The sequence below is a fragment of the Stegodyphus dumicola genome, chromosome X1, assembly GCF_044657685.1.
Source record: "Stegodyphus dumicola isolate Sdum_Otavi_A_Nest chromosome X1, ASM4465768v1".
NCBI lineage: Eukaryota > Metazoa > Arthropoda > Arachnida > Araneae > Eresidae > Stegodyphus > Stegodyphus dumicola.
The window spans coordinates 252,010,917-252,033,752 of record NC_140780.1 but is presented as its reverse complement, the minus strand read 5'-3'; the positions used below and the strand labels follow the sequence as shown (position 1 = coordinate 252,033,752).

Here is a 22,836-nt window from a genome sequence, read left to right as displayed (position 1 = left end):
GAAACGCCGCGGCGTTTACGTGTTTAAAACTTTAATTTTCAGCGGGTGCGGCGTTTAGGTGCACTAAAAATAAAATATTTCCTATGATGGTCATTGTACATAGTTTGGATGGCCTTGTCATTGTGCATAGACTGGTGCTGTTCCCACACAAAAGACCACTCAGTTGCTTTTTGCGAACGTTATTTTGTTTACATTCTTTCCCTTGAACGGACCTACATGCTTTATTCACCCTAAACGAGATCTCAGAACAATAACATTCTTCCCCCTTTCAAATCAACATTCTCATCAGTTTGAATAGTCTCTCTCCTCTGCCATTCGATGAATCTTCCAGGACACGTCTTCTCCCCACCCCTGCCTTTTCTGCAATTTTTTCAAAGGCGGACACGACTCCACCTGCCTCGCAGTGACGAACTCTGACGTATTTTTCCTTCAGCATGAATGGATTTTTCTTGGCATTCTGCCAAATACAGATCCCATCAGTTTGGGTACAAGTACTTGTTGAATAGTTTTTAAGTAAGAAGGGAGCGGAAAATTTTTGAAAATGTCTCTAAACGGCACAGAAGCTATACATTTCTTGCCTTTAATTTATTTTTGAGTTATGGTTTCATTTCATGCATTTTTCTTAACTGGTATGTCATATATCAGGACTTAGGTTGAGTTTTTGCATCTATACGGCCCACGACGATGTCACGCGCAATTTAATCTATTGCTGCGTTTACGCTGATGCGGAGTTTCTGTGTAATTTTAATTTTTTCCCGCCATTTTTCTCAAGTGCGGCGTTTACTCTGATGCGGCCTTTCTTCCGGAAATTACGGTAATAAAAATTTTATAGGTTATAATTCAAAAATTTTTTTGAAAAATTTATAAAAATTATTTTAAAATACATATTTTAAAAATAAATCATAAAAAATGAGCGAAATTTATTTGGAACGAACCTAAATTTCGAAATGTGAATGGAAGAATCAAATAAATTTAATAAAAAAAGAGAGAATAATAAATATATACCACATTCAATTAACATTGAGTAGTTAAAATTTTGAGAGCTAATTTTTTAAAAACTACACGTGCGACTTTTACAAAATTTGGCAGTTTGGAATTATTTAGGTCGTAGAATCGAAATATGGAGAAAAAAAGGGCATGTCATTTCAGAAAAAGTCCGATTTTGTGTCAAAATACCTATATTAGAACAATGCTATGTATAAATCTAATACATATTCTAAGTCACGCTTTCGAGACATAAAAAATGCAAGTTGAATTTCGTCAATTGGCCCAGTAGACTGGGAGATATTGAGCTGTTCCCCTTTTTTTTTTGCACAGTGTACTTATCTTAAAAATATATTTTCTCACCTATATGTCATTCATTATATTTAGTGTGTATACACAACACATATATATGAAACTTCATACTTGTAGCATATTGCATCATTAACTCATTAAGTTAGGGTTTTCAAGAATAAAAATAGCCTACTCAGTACACCAGACATCCAGTTATATGCGCTTTTCTCATTGCAACTATTTTATAGTAATATTTAAAGGTAGAAGTATGACTTTTGAAGAGCTGTTATGCAGTTTTGGTTCATTTGTTTAATTATCAGAAGGCTTGCCATGGCTACTGCTCACAGTTCAGGTTTATTACTCGTATCCTATATTTTAACACTATACTTTTTAAAAACGGTTACATGTGAATTTGCTGTTGAAAATAAGTTCAATGTATAAAAGCAGATGCATTAAATATTAAAATAGTTTGCAGTAATGATTTGTATGCAAATTAGAATCAAACAAAACAATGGCATGCTAAATTGTACAATTTAGACAACTCTCCCAACACAAGTGCCTTTCTTCTTTAGAAGTACTTAAATTGCCTATATTATAGTTGTGCAAGCTATATGGAAGTTATTTAAATTCTGAATAAACTTGAGCAATGAGTTAAACAAATAACATAAGTGCATGGGTTGTTTATGCTACGATTATTTACAGCTTAAATGCTATTTAGATATATTTACAGCCTTTTCAGAACTTTTCTTTTATAAAATATTTTTCTTGTCTGTATTTTTACACAGGAATCATACAAAGCTATATACATTTCTACTACACATCAGTTTATAGGTCAATAACACACTATCACAGTTTTGCTTTTTCACTTTGAAGCACCAATAAACTGTTAAATAAATTTTGAATACAGTCAAAAGTCGTTAATTCGGACCTCAAAGCTGCGCATCTTTCGCGTTGACGCATGCGCGTAAGACCTTTACGGCTGCAAATATGCGTGTACGCATGCGCATAATATGTATATGCATGCGCGTTTAATGTATAACGGACGGTACAAGCTAAGCTAAAATTATCTAATTACCTATTTCAGTTAATGCTGCAGTTTGCGTTGTTCCTTAATCTTCGAATTGGAACTGGCTTATTATTTTTTGAAGACTGTTAGAGCAATTTTATAAAAGTAAGCTTGAACTTTCGATTATGTCAAATAGAATTTCTGATATATATTTACTAATATGTAAAGGATCTACAAAGCGAATGTATGTTTCGAAGTCCATTAAACAAAAAGTGGAATTGCTGCAAAAAAAAGAAAACAAAGGCATATCCTTTGTTTATCTAACCATTCCGAAATCTGTTCATCAATTTCACGCTAACCTCCAGCGGGGGGGGGGATGCCGCAGTGTGCAATAAATTGGAAGTTTATTTGTCTTTATCTTCAGGGCAGATGTTTTTATTTTATTTGGCTTATAATTCCTTACTAAATGTAGTATTTCATCTCGACGTACTCCGTCTTTGATATAATTTAAATCAAATTCCTCTTCATTATAATTTGCTTCCGATAGCGAAGAAAGTGACACAGAGGTTATTGAAAACGAAAAAATTTCGATTGACAAATTAGTCGGTATTCTCGACACTGCAATCATAGGACTTGAACAACGTAACTTTGTAACTGAACAAGAAATTATGTCTGTTTATAGAATTAAAGAGAAAGTATTATCACATAAAAAACGACGCAACCTAAACAACTTACATTGAAAGAAATGTTTAATAAAGTAAACAAATAAATATTAAGCTTTTTTTTTTTGTAAATTTTGATACTCTTTAGATCATAATTGTTCTTTATTTCATAAATTACGGTTTCATATTTTTAATTTTATAATTTCTGCATGCCATCTTACCAGATTTAAACTGATGATCTATAATCCGGAAAAATCGATAATCCGGAATTGCCGAAGTCCCAACGAGTCCGGATTAATGACTTTTGACTGTATTATTAAATCATTCTCTATAGTGGAAGTGAAATGCTCAGCCATAAGTTAAATGTTCTCTAAAAGGAACTAATTTAAAAAATCTACTTTTAACTTTATCTTGAACAATTCTCACAAAAAAGTACCAATATGATAAAAACATAAAAATGGCTGTTAAAAATTTACATTCAAAGGGTCTAAAATTTATAACTAATCAATAATTTTACTCTTTAAACTTGAAATTTTATAAATGAAAACACTTAATTCTGACTGTGCTAACTTTTATACTTACATTTTATTGAGTACACATTTCCTAACATGAAATCTCAATTTTCATTACTGTAGTATTAAAACAAAAACCTGCAATAAAGCTTTAAGTACATACAATCTTATGAAAAATTTCCTTAAAAACCTTATGTATATCTTTCAGATAAAGAACATGCAAATGGCAGTTTACAGCAAATTAAAGAAGCTTATCAATACTAAAAATTTCATCCAAATGAAAGCAATGAAATATAAACAACATTCTTTCATTCACACATTTTACAGTACAGTATTTACAAACATATACAACATTAGAATTTTTGTACAAATAAAGGAGATTTTCATGAGTGACATAGCTGTTCTTTAAAATTCAGACCACAAAATAGCTCTTTTATTTTTGTCACAGCTAAGAAGATAGTTTCCACACCAACTCCAAGCACAGGCCACAACTGTTCCACTGCAAAGCAAAAATAACTGCTACTCATTAAAAAAAAAAAAAAAAAAAAAACATTTGGCAGTGATATGAACAAATTAGTGAAACATTAGTTATACATAATTTTACCTCTGTTCTGATTTATTTCTCATGTTAATATCAAAATATTTTATCAGGGTTCGTACACATTTCTGCACATGGAAATTACCGTATTTGACGGCATATAAGACGCACCCTTATTTAGATGGCCACACACAAGGAAAAAAAGTTTCAATAGCGTGGTTTCTTTTAGTTCTCACGTTTCGTAAAAGCCAAATAGACAATTACTGAATGCAATTACCTTCACATATAAGACGCAGGTAACTTTTTTGAGACCAAATTTAGGAAAAAAAGTGCGTCTTATATGCTGTCAAATATGGTAAGTACTTTTTTAAGGACTTTTAAGGGCCATTAATAAAAAAAAGACCTATGAGCAAATGGAAACTGAATAAATTCAATTAAAAATATTATTCTATGCCTGAATTTCACTTTTGTAATGCCATCCTAAAAATAAAATAGATCCCTAAGTAATATGCATTATTACTAAACATGAATTAATCAACATAATTTTTATTAAGTTTGAAAATAAAATACACTTTATGCAGTTTATCAAGTAGCATTAAATATTTTATACTTATAATAGGTTGGAAATATTTGAAAGAAAATAAGTGACATTTAGGTTTTACTAAGTTAGCTTTATGTTGATTTTTTTTTTAATGTCTAATTTTATCACATACTTTTTCAGTCTAGTCTTTTTTGCAAGAAAAAAATAGGTGGTACATAAAGAAGCAAAGAATTTTTAACTATTTATTTCAAAAATTAAAACCCCAACATCCTGATTGAGTTTTTTTCTAACACTCATACATTTATGCGATCTGAGCTTTGTTCAAGAGTGGTGGTGGTAGTAGAACTTTGCAGTGGTGGTACTAAAGGTTTTTAATTTTTGTTTAGATGGTATATGTTAGTCAAAAGATTGAGAACTGCTAGTCTAGAGGTCTAGCAAATAGCAGGTAGATTTTATGTCAAATGGCATAGGTTAAAATATGAAGTAAGATCATAATTAGCCTTATCCATAACAAAAGACTGAATGTTATCACCGCTGCTGATTGTCCAGAGAGAGACATGCTGATTCGAACAAACTTGTACGCACGGTTGGCAAGTGTTGAAATTTAGTCAGGCTCTGTTTGATGCAGTTAGTATCATAGCTTTGTGTAGAGTTCCAGAGGTTGTAACCCAGTTAATATACTTTAAGGTCCCAATAAGCCATTAAAGCACCAGAGGTGATAAGTTGTTTAGTATTATTTTAAGTCTCACTAGATGCAAAGAATAAGTTTTACTTGAATTTCTACATTTTTGTGTTTTTTCTTGTGACCAAAGTGAGTATTAATGAAAGGCAATAACTCGCTTTAATACATAGAGATCATTTTTAATGGTAAGCAGTTAGTTATAAATAATTAAATTAGGTAAATAGGTAACCTTAGTCATTATGGATTTACATGGCCACTATTACATTTTATTTTTAAACAATATTTGTTAAAAAGCCCTATTAAAATCAAAATCTAATAAAATTTCACAGTTTAAAATACATGTAATTTATGACACTCATTCTTAAAGGATATTAAATAATTACATAGTATTAGAAGCTACATAACATTTATGTTTTGTAACAACAACATTCAACAAAATATTTATCCGTCATTTTAATTTGAAGCCTTCCCAAACATTTTGCTAGTTTATATCGATTTTTTTCTCTTTCAGCAAAGCATCTTTTCAATCAATAATTAGAGATTTGTCTCAATAAGCAAACCAATGCTCTCGCTAGTTTCTGCATCCTAACTTGTCAACCTCTCCACAATGTACCGATGAGGGTTTGCTTGACCTTGTAAAAGTTAAATAGTCCCAAATCCCCGATAGACGTGAAGCAAATTATCACTATGTCTGAAAGTAACTACAATATCAGACAAAGGTTTAAATAAGAACCTTTGTCTGATATTGTCTTCTTATTTAAAAAGAACTTAGAACAAACGTAAAGGCATGTTCCGATGCTAATGATGAAAGTCAATTACATCTCACGGTGACGTAATTAAACAAGAACAGTCAAATTCAAACTAAAAATGTGGACTAGTGGTTAAAGATTATACAATTTAATTTTAATTTAATCTGGTTCAGTAACTCTATCGTACGAGGAAACAAAAATGGAAAATTATAGTAAAGGCTGAAATCATAAACAATTGGGTAATTTACATAATAATAACTGCACATATCTTTGAAGAATAATTTTCTTTATGTATTCTTCAGCACATTTCCTTTTCATTTTAGAATTTTTGGATTTAGTTAAGGATTTCTTAAAAACTGGGAGAAATTTCTCCTAATATTCAAAGTTTTGATCTGGGTTAGCAGTAACAAAGGAAGGCCAATGTGGACACATTGTATTATGTTTGTTTTATCCGCAACACAATGGAATATATCCATTTAGTCTCTTTACGCATGACATATTGAAATGTGAAAATCAACATTCAAAGATGATATATAAAAGTATTTATGATATAGATAAATATAAGCTTAATTTCAGAATCATTTGAAAACAGGATTTTTAAGATACTTAACCTTTTCACATGGACTACAGAGACTATTTTTAATGTATTGAAGCTATTTGGTACACTATATAATCAGTATGGAACAGAAAACAAATCAACATGATGTGCCATTTCTTGCTCTGCACTAAACAGAGAATTTTAAATCTCCATATTAAATACAATTTCTTTGAGCCTCATTTAATATAGAAAATGCATTAATCATACATGTAGCCCCCAGGAAAAGGTTAAAATAACTTTCTAACTGAATTAAGATTCCTCTATATAATGATGGGAAAAAGCAGGAAAATCAAGCTGATCAAACTGTCAATTCTTTCTTTTTCTTTTCTTTTTTTTTTAAAGCTACATCTCCTTAACTCATATTGTTATTTCCTTTTTGAGCCAGCAAGTAAGTTAATATATTTAAAAGCTTGATTAACAGTTCCTAGACGACTGCCAGTTATACATGGTGATAATGCTTAAGATAAAATATGACATGTATGCATGACCCCCCCCCCCCGCAAAAAAAGGGCTTACCTTAAAAGATGGGCTTGACAGCCTAGTGATTAGAGACATTACCATGTATGTACAATGCACAATAATTGAATGGTACAAATAGTTGACCTTGATAGTTCCTTGACAACTGTATTTGAGGTAATGTTTATTTTTATTTCTCAATTTTCCGAATACGAAATACCTATTTAATTTTATCTACTTTTTCATTATTTTACCTTTTTAAATAAGCATTTTAGGAGCCTATATTTCTAAAATATCTGGTTATAAAGAAAGTTTTCTGCCAAAAAGTGTTTTTAATAAAGTTAGGGGGAAAAGGAAAACATGAAAGCAGTATCTTTAGTGCAAGTTGTAATCATCACCCAAATCTATGATTTTCAGCCAATATTTTGATTAATTTTTTAAAGCCTTCGGCCCAGAAACTTCTCGGCCGCTAGTCAAAAAACAGTCAACCTCATTTCACACGTCCTAGTAGAATGGAAGATAGCACCAGCAAGATGTAGCGGCAGGTGTGAAAAAAATTGAAGTCTGAAGGAGTATGTCAGAACTAGATAGTGGGTGTGGCAAAAGACCCCATTCAAGTCCATACTGAGTCCAGCCGGTGAATGCAGACACATGTGGTCTTGCATTACCTTGATGGAACATTATTTTTTTTTGCGTCGGAACTCAGTTCAACGTTTTGCCTTGATAGCATCGTTAACATGGTCTAGGAAATTACTGTCAAGGGTTTTGCCTTTTTCCAGATATTCTTTGAGAATAATACCCCAACAATACCACCAGATACAAAGCATGATCTTTTTCATAGTCAAATTGTGCTTTGTGACGCTGCTGATGAGCTCACCGGGTGCAGACCAACCCCCTTTCACCCTCTGTTGTTGAAGTAAATCCACTTCTTTACTAGTGACAATCTAGGCCAGAATTTTCTCCTTGCATTGATATTCGAGCAGATTAGTGCAAGTCCAAACGTGTCTGTCCTGATCTCCTTGAGTCAACTCACGCAGCACCCAATGATTGAACTTGTAACACAAGTATATGCGATGGATAGCACGACTAATGGAGATAACATTAACATCTAATTCCTTAGCAAGCTCTCGAAAGGTTGCATACTGATACCATGAGTTCTTGTAGGCGGCCCTCATCAACATAAGTACGCTAGTCAGAACACTCTGCTTCTTGAATGTCTTATTCCTTGTTTTTGAGCTTTTGGTACCAAACCTTCACAGAATCACATGATACAACATTAGTACCTAAAGCTGTAGACATGATTTGGTAACATTTTGTAGCTGACTTTTTGCAACAGAACTGAAAGTAAATGATGGTTCTAATCTCATAGCATGATAGTTCCATTTCAGATACCCTGTGCTTAATGATAGCGGCATTTTTTTTACAAATTTCACAGTTTTCAAAAGCAAGTCTCCTTCTTTCAAATGCCAAAAATCGTTTGACAAAATATGATTAAACATACCAACGTGAACTGTTTGCGCAGGCGATATTTGTGGTGGTGGGAAGCTTTCGTTAAAACATGATATAAACAAAACCTATAATTCTTCCTCAAAGCACTAATTACTTTTGAAGTTTTTTTGTTTTGTGTTTTATGAGTGAGCTCTTTATTTTCTGTAAAAGATATCATAATAGATACATCAGAGTAATAGTATGGGTTAAAAAAATCTATACTGTTTATCACAAGATTTGATTTTTATTGTAACAATCAGAAAATAATGAAAGCGCAACACCTAGCAAAGATTCATGGACTTTATCTCAATTAAATGTTATAAAATTGCCTTGACAGTTCAAAAAACAGAATCATCATGTATTTATGAAATCTGGCGACCCATTGTAAAGGATTTCTTTCAGCATTCTTTCCTTGGAGCTTCAGGACTAAATTTAGAGATTAGGTTTTATAGCAAAATATGCAATAAAGTCAAAATATTTCAGTCCTTAAAAGTAAAAGCATTTTTCTACAATCTTTCTAATTTAGCAAAATGAAATATTTATTCTAACTTTGATAAATAAAGTAATTAAGTTACACAGAAAGGTGGGTTTTTTTTATGGTGGGAGCTATCTATTTTAGATTTTAGCCACCATTAATGTCAGAAGCAATGGTCATTTTTATTATGGAGGTACCTAATAGGTGGCTACTGTTGTCTCCTGTGAAAGGACAGATAATTTACATCCATGCCTTCTCCAGGATTTGAACCTGGGGCCCTTCGGTACGGCAGTCAGAGTCACTTACCACTTTCCCACCTGGGCGGTAAAGACATGGAATAATTATTTAAAAGAATGATTCAATTTGAATGATACTTTAGATTTCAATTATATTTCAAAACTGATTTATTTTATGGTTTTCTGTAAATATGGCTCACCATTAAAAGTCTGAGATTTTTTAGAGTGAAATTGTTTGCAGCAGGTCTAGTTATATAGGCAAAAAAAAGAGGTGAGAAACTGGTAAACTAAAGAGGGGGGTTGTTACCAATCACACCAACTTCAAGAATGTGGTATTATGTACAGTGCAAGATAACACTGAAAAAATGCATGAGACTGATTTGATCTTTGCATATATAAATAAAAAATTAAATTGTATTTATATAACAATTCAAAAGCATATTGGGGGGAAAAAACTAAATTTTCTTACCTTCTTTCTTTTTTTCTTAAATAATAATTTCTTACCAGGAATTAGTTGGATATAGTCAGAAACATATTTAACATTTTGAGGACAGTGTATCTTGAACCACATGCTTTCCCCCTTTAAAAAATCATCTCCTATTTGCAACAAAGCTCTTTGTGTGTAGTTTAATGGATTCTCAGAAGGATTCATTTATGTCACAAAAAGAAAGGAAATGTAGAGATTAGAGACAAGACTTCTAGCTGCTTTACCTCACTGAGGAAAATATTTCAAATTGCAGTTATTCCGAAATGACAGTACTTGATGATACACAGAAGAAATGTGTACACTGCTATTACAGAAAACGTGATTTTTTATATTATAATACATAACTTTCCTTATTACAAAATTTTTGCTCAAATTTAAAATTACATTACAAAATCATCTGACTTTAGGAAGCACTTACAATAATGATTTCTATTATATTTTAATATTAATCTTATAAAATTATTCTATTTGATTATTACAGACCGTTTGAAATTTTAGATTTATCTAGTCTTGATCTCATTTCTTTTTCACTGATAAATTCTGTTATAACATTCAATTGGTATATATGTTACCAAAAATAGCTACATCTTTGAACCTTTTTTCATACAAGGAATAAATAAAAAATAAACACTTAATGCTATAGAAATGATTAAAAATTAAACCTCAATGGAACTGTTAAAATCAAACTCAGGCATCTTGAAATTTTAGTTCTACATAAATGTTAAAAATTTGTATTATAACCTATTATTTAATGAGGAAACTCTCAACAAATTAGAATATGTCTGGTTTAATTAAAAAGTAATTCAATTTTATCATAGATTGCTGTTATTGCAATTTCCAATTATGTAAGTGCTCCCAATTTACATTACTTCTTCTCCAAAATATCTGATGAATAAAACAGAAGTTGCAAAACTGTTTTCTGAAATAACATATTTTAGTTTTAAAATGTAAAAGAAAAAAAAAGGGGGGATTATTTAATCAAGTGCCATTTTATACTGTTTATTGAAAAGTGGTTATCAGTATCATCCAGGTATTAATAACAGAATAAATTTAAGTCATTAAAATGTTACTTATTTAGTATGCAAACACCATAATTCATAATGCCACTTTTATATGTGAACTCACTGTATTCTTTTTAGACTTAATTCCCAGCCTCACTAAGACAGCATGTTTCACTCTGTTATCCAAATCATGGTAACTTCATAGAGCAAAATTTAAGGCAAAATTTTGTGTTCCATATAGTTTCTGAAGGAGTGCGGGGAAAAGAGTTACACTATAGTTAGTTGTTGTCTTCAGTACCGTATATTATTATTCTACGTTTTATGCTACATAATTTAGCACTTTAAGAGAAATTTCCAGATAATTTCAGATGCCCAGTCCACAAAAATCTTTCTTTTCTTCAAATCGTCGTCATGTGTGAATTTTTCTGTTTCTTGTATTGTCAAAATCCGTTTGTTTCTCCAACTCCAGACAGTCTTTGTAGCAGCTTTGACATCATGGCATATTTTAAATTGCGCAATATAAATTCTATAACATATTTGCAAGTATTTTATGTGGAATTACTCAAAAAAACTTCATTATCAGGTTATGTGAGTCCTATACTGATGCAGTTGAACTGACTGTTTTTCACTATTCCATCAAAAATTTGGCACCCATTTATTGGTTGTATTAGCATCTGGGCCATTATGCTTTACTATCAAAACTATTTTATAACCGAGTGGCCAAAGTATGCCCCACAAATCTCTCCTTGAGATTATTGCTGAGGTATGTGTCCAATGAATGGCAAAGCCAATTTCAATGGCAAAGCCATTTCATACCTAGTCAGTTAAAACATCAAGGTTCAGAAATTCAGATTGGGAATGTGTGTTGTCTTAGAACAATGATTTGTACATTCTGTGAGATATTTTGAATCCTGTTTATGTTCTGGGAGTTCAACAGACAGTGATAATTCACAAATGCTACTCTAATCTATTTTTAAAACCCAACTTAAAAAATTACCTAAACTTCTCTATCATGAAAGTGAGACACTGATACAGAGATAGCTTTTAACCCTTTGATGGTTATGAATGAGTTCAGCTCACAATTGAATCACGTTTAATAATGTGGGCAAATGCGTTCTGTTTGTGAGCAAGATTTCAACCAAAATGGTTAGAAACAAGCACTACTCATATAGTGAAATTTTTACCCAACGCGCGCTGCCGAGCTGAGCTCGTTTGGCATCATTATTCTACATTGATTATGTTACAAAGGAATCCTACTCGCGAAATTTAGTTAGTTTTACAGTCTACAGATAGCAGTACGGGTTCCATGAATTTCTTTTCATAATGAAGGGGGAATTTTTTTTTCTACATTGTTCCTTTTATGTGTATTTTGGCACGTTTTTTAGGGTGTTTGTAAAGTAAAATGGCTCAAAAGCGAAAGTTAGATAATTATGATGGTGATTACGATTGTGATACAGAAAGCTTATCAAGTTTTGAGTCTGATGGAGAATTTGTTCACAGGATATCAAGCTCAGATGGAGGATTCAAGCAATGAGGAAGATTTTTCGAGTGTTCGACAGTGGTGTAAAATTGATTCAAGTTCCCAAGCTAATAGCCGATTTAGTTTTACTGGTTAGTTCAGTTTACGATTTAGTTTAAAGTATATCACACACAAAAAGATTTTTAGGTAATTACTGCATTTAAATGCTTCATAAAGTTTTACATTATTTATTTAGTTCTTTCAATTTAATATTTGTCTTACATTTATAATTAACTATTATTATTTATATAATTGATTATAATCAATTATAATTTAGTATTTAATAATTATCATTTATTAATTATTTTAAAGTACGTAGAAACTGTTATTTATGTACTACAAATACTTTAAGAAATTTTTAAAACGCGTGAGGATCGCCGAAGTCCCGACGAGTCCGGATTAACGACTTTTGACTGTACTACTCCCCAGAGAAAATGCAAACTCATGAAAATTTCATTGTAGCATCATGCAAATTTTAGGGTGTATTTAGACCAATATGTTATGGAAATTGCTGCAATTTCTAATCAATCACGCTAACACTTAATAAAAAGAAGCACACCTGTTAAGCTTTTTCTGCTCCCACCCACTATATCAAGATAAAAATAAGAAGGTAAAAACAGTCTTCTTACAACCAGGTGTGCACTGTGGATAAAACTCAAATACTAAACATATAAATCAAGGTGCACTTTAATTATGCACCTTGATTTATATGTTTGATAATTATGTCCATTTTTTAAGGAAAAAAAAAAAAAAAGTATTTTTCCTCCTATGATGAAGAGAGGCCTAGGTACGCTGCTCTAGCAACAACAGACTTTTTTTAAAATCAAATCTGCATCCATTTAAGGTTTATTTTTTAAAATTTTATACACTTGGTAACACTTTAAAACTTTTATACATAGTTATGTAGCTGTCTAGATTATGTACCTTTAAAAAATGAACAAAATTCCTCACCTGTGCTCCCTCAGGACCTTCTCTACTGCTCCAGTAGCAATTACCCAGATGTATATACATCCATCTTGGGATCCACAAACACAAAACTGGCCATCAGGACTGAATTTTGCCCGAGTCCAGTCACATCCAATTAAAAACCCATCAGCACTATGCACATACATATTCATATATAAATATATATATTCATATATACATATTCATATTATATATATAAAAGAAAACTTGACTAATATTACAGAAAAATTATTTAAAATGTACCCTGACACTATTTAAAGGTAAACTTCTTTAAGAAAAGGTTGCTTCTTAGCAGAGTTGCCACTCAAACAGGAGAATAAAATTCCCCAACTTTTCCATGTGTGTTTCAAGAAAATTACGGGTAGTGTGCTTATGGGTAATTATAGGAAATCTGCACGGTGTGCGTTGGCTCTGCTGAGGGTAAATTAATTATGGTACCACTTAAACACAGAAAAATTTGCCAATTACATATGGATTATACAGTATATATATATATACATATACAGTCAAAAGTCATTAATCCGGACACCCATAATACGGAATGATCTATACTCCGGACCTCAAAGCTACAAACTTTCTGCGCATGAGCATATGCGTGTACGCATGCGCATAATATGTATATGCATGCGCGTTTAATGTATAACGGACGGTACAAGCTAAGCTAAAATTATCTAATTACCTATTTCAGTTAATGCTGCAGTTTGCGTTGTTCCTTAATCTTCGAATTGGAACTGGCTTATTATTTTTTGCAGACTGTTAGAGCAATTTTATAAAAGTAAGTTGGAACTTTCGATTATGTCAAATAGAATTTCCGATGCTCGATCTACAAAGGGTAAGCATGTTTCGATGTCCATCAAACAAAAAGTGGAATTGCTGCAAAAAATGGATGAAGGTTCCTTTGTTTCTCTAACCATTCCGAAATCTGTTTATCAATTTCCCGCTGCTCTGCGCGGGGGAAGTCGCAGCGCGCAATGAACTGGAAGTTGATCTGTCAGCACTATCCTTATCTTCGGGGCAGTTATTTTTATTTTATTCGGCTTATAATGTAGTATTTCATCTCGATGTACTCCGTCTTTGATATGATTTAAATCAAATTCCTCGTCATTATAAATATCACGAATACAAATCAAATAGTTCTCTGGTTGCAATTTTCTAATTTCGACTATGCGTAATGTATGCTTTACGGATGCGCGCGTTGAAAGAAATGTTTAATAAAGTAAACAAATAATTATTAAGCTTTTTTTTTTTTTTTTTTTTTTTTGTAAATTTTGATACTCTTTAGATCATAATTGCTGTTTATTTCATAAATTACGGTTTCATATTTTTTATTTTATAATTTCTGCGTGCCATCTTGCCAGATTTAAACTGATGATCTATAATCCGGAAGAGCCGAAGTCCCGATGAGTCCGGATTAAGGACTTTTGACTGTATATAATTCCCATCACTATTATACTAGGAGTTGTTTTCTCCACTGAGAATTGAGATTAGAATCAGACCAATCAGGATTAAAAAATGCCTTTTCTGCAGACATTTTGCAGCTAAAGAACGAAAGAAATTTATTTAATGATAGCCTAAAATAAATTCAAGTATTTTATATTTATTTAGCAGCATAAATAAAAAATATGTGCACTAAATTTCGTGATGGTATGTCATCATACTGCTAGAATTAGTTTCACAAGTATGCCGGAGAAAATTGCCTGAAATTTGAAAGCATTATTAACTAATGATAAATAAATTTAGAATTAAGAAGCCACACTAAAAGATACGAATAACATTAAAATTAAGTTAATTACTTAGAGATTAAAAACTGAATTACTAAAATCGACGGTATTTTCGGGAATATGGATATATTAAACAGTTAGCCTTTTATGACTGATTATTACTTTTTTTTTTTTATTTTACTGCAAAATTAGAAGTAAGACATTCATGAAAGAAGAAAAGATTAAAAGATTTTGTTTTGTACGAGAATGGGGGGAAATTTACTTTCGTTCAACATGCCGTGCACACAAGCATGCAAACCAGATAATACATATTCTTCTTTCTGGATTCTTGAGGTTACTGGAAACCAAAAATACTGAAAACTAGCTTTGCCTTTCTAAAAGACGATCTGATTGGCATTGCGAAAATTGGCTCAATGCCAACTGTCCGAATGATGCTCATGCGATATATATATATATTCGCAAAGAAGAAAGTAATCACTCCCAATGCTGGCACGAAAATTGCTGGTTTGGAGATCGCCATATGAAATTCCCCAACTTTTTCCGATTTTGACTAAAATATTTAAATTCCACGTCTTTTTGGTCAATTTTCAAATTCTCCGACTTTTCCCGGTTTTCCAGCATAGCAACTCTGTCTTGGGCAGTGAAGAATATATTACAAGGAATAAACACGAAATTTTTTTCATTAATAATATTTTTATTCATTCCCCTGATTTCTACCAGTGTTCACAACATTTAAACTGTTATTTAAATTTTAATTAAAAAATTAAAACAAAAAGTTAAAATATAGGAAACTTTTTTTATATTTTGAAACAAACACAAAAATTTGATTATTGGTTACTTGAATAAAGGCAAAGTGCATAACAGTCTATCTATAAAAGGTTAGATGCTTTTGTGGAGCTTTCTAGGGAAACCGTGTAGAGACATTAGGTATTTTGTAAGCAGGAGACTTGAAAAATGAGCGATGCCTTCATTGGGAATCGAACCATGGACCTCTGGAATATGCGCCCAACATGCAGACCACTACACCACAAAGGCAAGCTAAGAAGGCGGGAGAAATACCTTATAAACTGCCCCTTTTAAAGGGCAACTGGGTTTTTAGGGGACCCAATCACCAAATCCTGGGTGTGGAGAATCATCATCCAATAACCTTTTAGTTCAGGCGCCACAGTAGAGACATTAAGTACTTTTGCAAAGCATGAAAGATGAAAACAGAGCAACGTCTTCGCTGGGAATCGGACTACGGATCTCTGGAATACACACCCAGCATGCAGACCACTACACTATGACAGCACGCTAAGAAGGCGGGAGAAATACCTTATAACTGATTCAAATGTATGTTACTATAAAGGCAGTTAAAAACTGTATGGAGTAAGCTTACTCAGCCACCAGAATTAGAACTTAAACAACAGTGTTCTCAGCTTTAGCACTTAAGTTACTAGTGGGCTGTAACTGGCACTTAAACAGTTAGACATATGGATAAAAATCAAATTAATATGATTAAGCATCATTAAGAGTAAAAACACTTGAATCAACTTTGCTTCTTTATATATAATCATGTGAAAATGGATTTTCCACAGTTTCTAAAAATATTTATTACAAATAACCAAACGATTAACTATGATGCCATTAGTTCTCTAGTTTTCCAATATTTACGAACTTCATAGTTTAAAAATATAAGTGCAGAGCGCAAGTTAAGATGAGTAGCATCAAAAATTTGATGTTGTCTGCACAGAGAACATAAAAAAGAGCCGCAAAGTCCAAACCAATACAAGTATGTGGGCAAATAGTCATGGCCTGTAGTAAAGCATAGCTGTGCTTCTAGGAAAATCTGGGATCAACTGTGTATCCTCAAGCATTGAGGATCACGGCTTACCAGCAGAGTCACAAAGTGCTCTCTGCTTTATCCTGGAGGCATATCTTCTTTCTATCAGGAAACTGAGTGAATGAAATGAGAGGATTTTGAAAGGTCTCTGGAGGACCCTTGCACTCTTTTTGGCCAAAAGTCAACAGCCTCATTACCAGGAATCCACAGTGTGCTGGGATGCAATGGAATAAACAGAGGCTAACGTTGAGGGCTTTCTGCACTGCAATATACAAGTACTGTCTACTTGCAAGGGATTGAAGAATAGACAAGCAGTTTGACAAAATCACCGCTCTGCAGAATGACAAGGGGCAGATAGCTAGTTGCTTTAATACAATATAAATAGCCTCAATTTCACCATCATAATGGGTGGAATGAGCACCTATTGGTGCATAGCATGAAAAAAGATCACAATACATACTGGCTCCCACTCCGTCTTCATCGTTAAACATTGATCCATCTGTATAGACAATCAGCCATGTGTCTCTAGGGTATTTGTTTTCAGTGGTAGATAGAGCAATGGCACAAACCTCCTGTTCACTCATATGACTCTTATTAACCTGCATATCCAGCTTCAGACACACCAAAATCTCTCCATATCCCAAAGGACAAACAGGCCCACAGAGAAGTTGACGATTGAAGTGGACATTCATGTCAGTGGCTGCAGGATAAGCATACTGTATAAACCCTTTTTGAGTTTTAAGATTTCTTTCTGTGTTTGTGTCATAATCTCTCCAAAGAGCTTTAATGCAATGTATAAGAACTGCACCTCTTTTAATTTTGTTTCTTATTGGAAGGTTTTTGAGTTAAACACTGTATTGCTAGAATTGGAGTGGTTCTTACAGCACCTGTAATACTATGGAAAGCTTGGTTTTGAATAGTTTCCAAGTTTTTGAATAGTACTAGTAGCAGCAGAGACCAGAACTTTTTTGCAATAACTGAAGATTGGCTGAATGAAAAGCTTGAAGGTGGAATTCAGTGTCTCGGCTGCAACTCCATTTGCAGCCACCCAACCTTTTAAGAACAGGAAGACTTTTAACAATTTTTTCACATATGCAATCAACATGTCTATTCCAATGCAATTTAGAATCAAGAACGCAGCCTAAATACTTTGTGCTTTCTACTCTTTGAATTGCCATACCCTGGAATTTAAGGTTAGGTACAAGAGCACGTCTTGTTTTATATTAGCTGAAAGTACTGTCGTCAGTCTGTCGGCAACAGAGGAGAATGTTGACAAGTAGCGCATGCGCACTAGAAGCAGCGCTGAATCATCTGTGAGAAACTGTTTTTTTTTATTTGTTTAATTTCTTTTTAGATTTATTATAGTTTGAATAGAACACATGGCTTCTTCAGATGATACGATTTTTTGCATCCTGAGTTGTGATTGAGATATAACACTGTTAAATGAGCTTAGTGCCAAAGTGTCGCTACTGTAAATAAATATAATGAATTTTAAACAGTGCATTATTTCTATAATATATGTGGTGCATTCATTCTTTTGTGGTTTATAAGCTATCAATGACAAGTAGATTTAATTCAACTTTTTTTTGGCCAGCCAGAGTCGAAACAGCTAGTGAAGTTTATGAGAATAAAATATGACTTGATTTTGTGAAACGAAGGATTGCTTAGGATATTTCCAGACTGAAGTTCTACAAAAACAAAAGGATGAGTACCCTTCTCTTTATAAAGCTTATTGTACCCTTTTGAAGCTCTTTATTTGTTTATTAACTTTTGCTAATTGAAATGTCACTAAAAGAGATATTAGCGAAAAAATTTACATCGAAAACACAGTTAACAAAGTCAAGGCAAAAAATAATAGACGAAAATCTCCAAAGAAGTGATTTAAAAATACTGAAAAATAAATTTAAAGTGACTGAGACAGAGATTAAGTTTAATTTCAATTCTTTGTTTGGGTTATGTCCTGATGAAAGTATTGATGCTTATGTAAAAGCGATGAAACAGATTGATGATATTCTCTTAGTCGAATTAATTTAATATTTTAGCCAGTGTTGATTCTAATCCTAATTTAACAGAGGAGGTAAAATTATAGTACTTAAAATCTGCACTAAGAGGAGATGATTATCATATTGTGCAGTCAACATCCATAGTTGAATCTAATTATAAGTTAGCCTTTTCGTTACTAGAAGAAAGGTTCTCTAATCACCATGAACAAGTGGATGCTCATCTGAAACGACTTAAGACTACGCATCTTATGCAAAGTGAGTCTGCGTCAGCAATATTAAACTTGATTGATATTACAAATGAATGCATGAGATCATTAAAAGTTTTAAATCAAAGTGTTAAGGGGTTCTCTTCTAATGCATTTGCACACATTTCAGGGCAAAAATTAAATCCCAACATCAAAATACGGTGGGAAAGAAAGCTAAAGTAAAAGAATTTGCCTACTTTAACTGATCTCATAGAATTCTTTAATGATCATGCAAGAACTCTCAATGCTTCAAAAAATGTAACTAATACAAAAAAAAAGTTACACATAGCGGTACTGCTGTTGTTTCTAACGTAAATAAAACACACAGGATTCGTGTAGATCATGTAATTTGAAGAATCACAAGCTTTTTAATTGTCCTAAAAATTTTTTAATTGTTCAAAAATTAAGTATAAAAGAAAGAGTAGAATTTGTGAAAAAAAACAGAATTTTTATTTGCACAGTGTGAGAAATTGCCCTTCTAATTACTTGTGCAAGAAATGTTAAAAAAAAAAAAAAAAAAAACTTTCTCTTATGTTACCAAGATGAAAGTAATTCCGTTAGTACCACAGTAGAAAGAGCAGACAGTTCTGACCATAAGGAGTCAGATGATCAAAACAGAAATGCATTAAATGTGCATGCGCCTGCATTTCAAGCTAAAACTTAAAACAAAACCTTTACAGCAGCTACGGGTACTAATAGTGAGGAAAACGTAATTTTATCTACTGCCTTTGTATTCATGGAGGCTAATGATGGAACTTTAATTAAAGTGAAAGCATTATGTGAGAGTGGAAGTGTTTCTTATTTTTGTACCATTGAATTAGTGGATATACTTAATTTAAAAACAGAAAAAGACCAATATTTAGGTTGGCAATATATCAGGTATTTCAATTACGATAAAAAGAAAAACAGTTGCTCTTACCTGCTATCAGGAATAAACGTATAAAAGGAAACTAGAGTTTTTGGTAATTCCAAAAATAGTAGGTTTAACTCCCACAAAGTTTGTTGATGTTAGTAACCTTATGATTCCCGAGAAGGTGAATTTAGCAGATCTGGAATTTAACAAACCAGAGAAAGTAAACCTGTGCAGAAGTTTCCTATGGTATGTTATGAACTAGTAAAATCTGTGTTCCTCGCACAGGTTTCATATTACAAAATAGTGTGTTTGGATATATAGTTAGTGGAAATATAAACAATTCACGGCAAAATAATTTATCATATTGTAGGTTAATTAATGGTAATTCAGACAGTGAATTGAAAATGTTTTTTGAACTAGAATCATTAGGAATTAAAGACGATCCTTACTGTCACGAGGAAGACAAAGCATTGGAAATATTTAATAAGACAGTTTGTTTTAAAGCTGGCCGTTACAAGGTTACTTTGCCTTGGAAAAAGGACTGGAATAAATTAGCTGATAATTACTGAGTAGCAGAAAATAGATTAAAAACTCTTGTAAGGCGAATAAATTATGACAAAACATTGCTTTCCACATAAAGTGAAAGTGCCAGATGAAAATATTTTTACCTGTTGGTAAATCAGTCTTTTACCTACCACATAAATCGGTGTTTAGAGAAACCAGTGCTTCAACAGAAACTAGAAGAGTCTTTGATGGCAGCTCACATGAGTTGGGGCAGTTATCTCTGAATGATTGTCTATGGACAGGGACAAATTTGAATCCTAACATGTTCCATCTGCCAATTAATTTCCAATTAAATAAAGTTGCAGTTTCAGCAGATGTGGAAAAAGCATTTTTGCAGATTGCTTTGGCAGAAAAGGATCAAGGCACAGTGCGATTCCTGTTTGTGGAAAACACACCATTAAATGATCTAAAATTAGCGACATACAGATTCAAGTGCGTAAATTTTGGAATAAATTCAAACCTGTTCTTGTTGGCTGCAACAATTAAAGAACACATAAAAAAATATCAAGATGAGCAGCGAGATGTATTTGAAATGCTGAATTCATGTATTTATATGTTAATGATTTTATTACAGGACAAGACAGTATAGATGAAGCTCTAAGCTTATCGCGTAAGGCTAAACAAATTACGAGTGAAGCAAAGATGAACTTGCATTAAATGGGTATCTAATGATCCTGAGCTGAAGAAAAAATAAAAAGAAGGAGGGTTTGAGATACATCCACATAAAGACAATGACTCAAACGAGACACTTGAGATCTTGGGAATGTTGTGGGATACTAATGAAGATAGTCTGAGTGTAGCCACAGTTTGATCGAATTTCTTTAAAAAATATGTGTAATATGAAATGATTCATCTTGAAAACTGCAGGGAAGACTTTTGATCCTTTTACTCCATTAAAGAACACATACAAAAATATCGAGATGAGCTGTTAGACTGATATTCTTGCTACAAGAACTTTGGATTCAAAAACTGACATGGGATGATGAACTACCTACAGATATTTTTCAAGAGTGGGAAAAGTGGTGTTGTGAGTGTCATCAATGAAATAAAATTGCAGTTCCAAGATTTATTTTGAATCTCAAAGTCGATTCCATAGAGATCCACTGCTTCTCAGATGCAAGTCAGAAGGCGTACATCTACGTAAAACAGAGTAAGCAAGTAGAAATTTTTGCGAGTTTTCTTGCATCGAAATGTCATGTTGAACCTGTGAAAAGAGTTATGTTACCTCGTCTTGAATTACTTGGTGCATTACTAGCAGAGAGTTTAGGTTCTGAAGTGAAAAAAATTGCTCGATCAAAAGAAATCCTTGACAATATTTTATTGGACTGATGCCAAAATAGTGCTATGCTGGATTAACCCTTTGCGGCACCAAAAAAAATTCCTTCTGTACGCACAGAAAAACTGAATGAAAAAGGATTTCAAGGTTACTATAGGTTACTCTGAACGTTCTTTATTTATAGTAGATGGCAGCTCAACATAAACGAGTCCATATACTTTAGCCATGTTTAATTTTTTAAGACCCTCATTTTTAAAACAAATCTTCCAGAATTTTCTTAGGGTATAAAAGGAATTGTTTGAATGGAAATTTCTATGTTATTCTATATGAGTTTTAAATTTTTACCTTGAAATCTTGTCTAAAATCGAACGGTGAACCGGGATGTGCCCAGGCTGGGCTCACTGTGAGTCTAGGTCACTGAGAGGCAGCTGTATGTTTGTTTCTCTGGAGCTCATCGGTCAGCTCATTAACATAGAAATGTGGATCCACATCTGTGTTTCATTTCCTGTTTCCCCCCCTCTTTCTTCTTCTTTTTTTTTTTTTGGAGGGGAGGTTTGGTTACCAACTAAGAAATTGGGGTGATTTTCTGAAGGTCAGGGATAATTTTATCAGTTAGCTGTTTGGTTTTTTACTAGAGCAGTTCCCTTTTTCTCTTTCGATTTGGTTCAAAGAAGTTTTTTTAGCGCTACGTTTAATAATTTTGAGTTGTAGACATTTATATTTTTATTTCATAGTTTATAATTTCAAAGTGTGGATATAATATTAATTTACTTTTTTCGGATTTTGAATTATTTTGCAAATGGATCAGAGAGGGCTGACCATTTCTAAAGCACTGAAAGTGCTACACAAATTGTTTTCAGATAGTGAATCCGATACGGATCCCAACACATGTGCAAAACATGCAATATTGGATTGTGCTTTTTCAAAGGTGGTGTCACTTTCTTTGAAAAATAATATGATGAAAAAAAATAGACTAAAGTGTAAATAATGTAAATATCATACACCCAACTTACTTTTTTTTTCATTCATATAAGCATTCATCATACAACCAAAAATGAGCTTTTTAGAGGGGTGTAGAGTAGCAGATTTCCCCGTGGCATACCCTGATAATGCTAAATCTGCTATGGTATTCAGAATCTAGTGTTTTTATATCGTAGGCAA

General features: G+C 32.6%; 1 protein-coding gene across 4 annotated transcripts in view; it reads right to left on the bottom strand.

The window, feature by feature from the left end:
- Positions 1 to 3,492: 3,492 nt before the first annotated feature.
- Positions 3,493 to 22,836, bottom strand: part of LOC118191561 (autophagy-related protein 16-1-like) — a 237,963-nt gene continuing 218,619 nt past the window's right edge. For 2 of the 4 annotated variants that reach the window (XM_085807477.1, XM_085807479.1), the window contains 2 exons: positions 13,177 to 13,323; positions 3,493 to 3,971 (listed from right to left, as the gene is read on the bottom strand). In XM_085807477.1, coding sequence (XP_085663603.1) covers positions 3,839 to 3,971; positions 13,177 to 13,323 — 280 coding nt within the window. In that variant the 3' untranslated portion in view covers positions 3,493 to 3,838. Of the gene's footprint in view, positions 3,972 to 13,176; positions 13,324 to 22,836 lie in introns of those variants that run through there. The other 2 variants (XM_085807478.1, XR_015038466.1) reach the window with 2 other exon arrangements.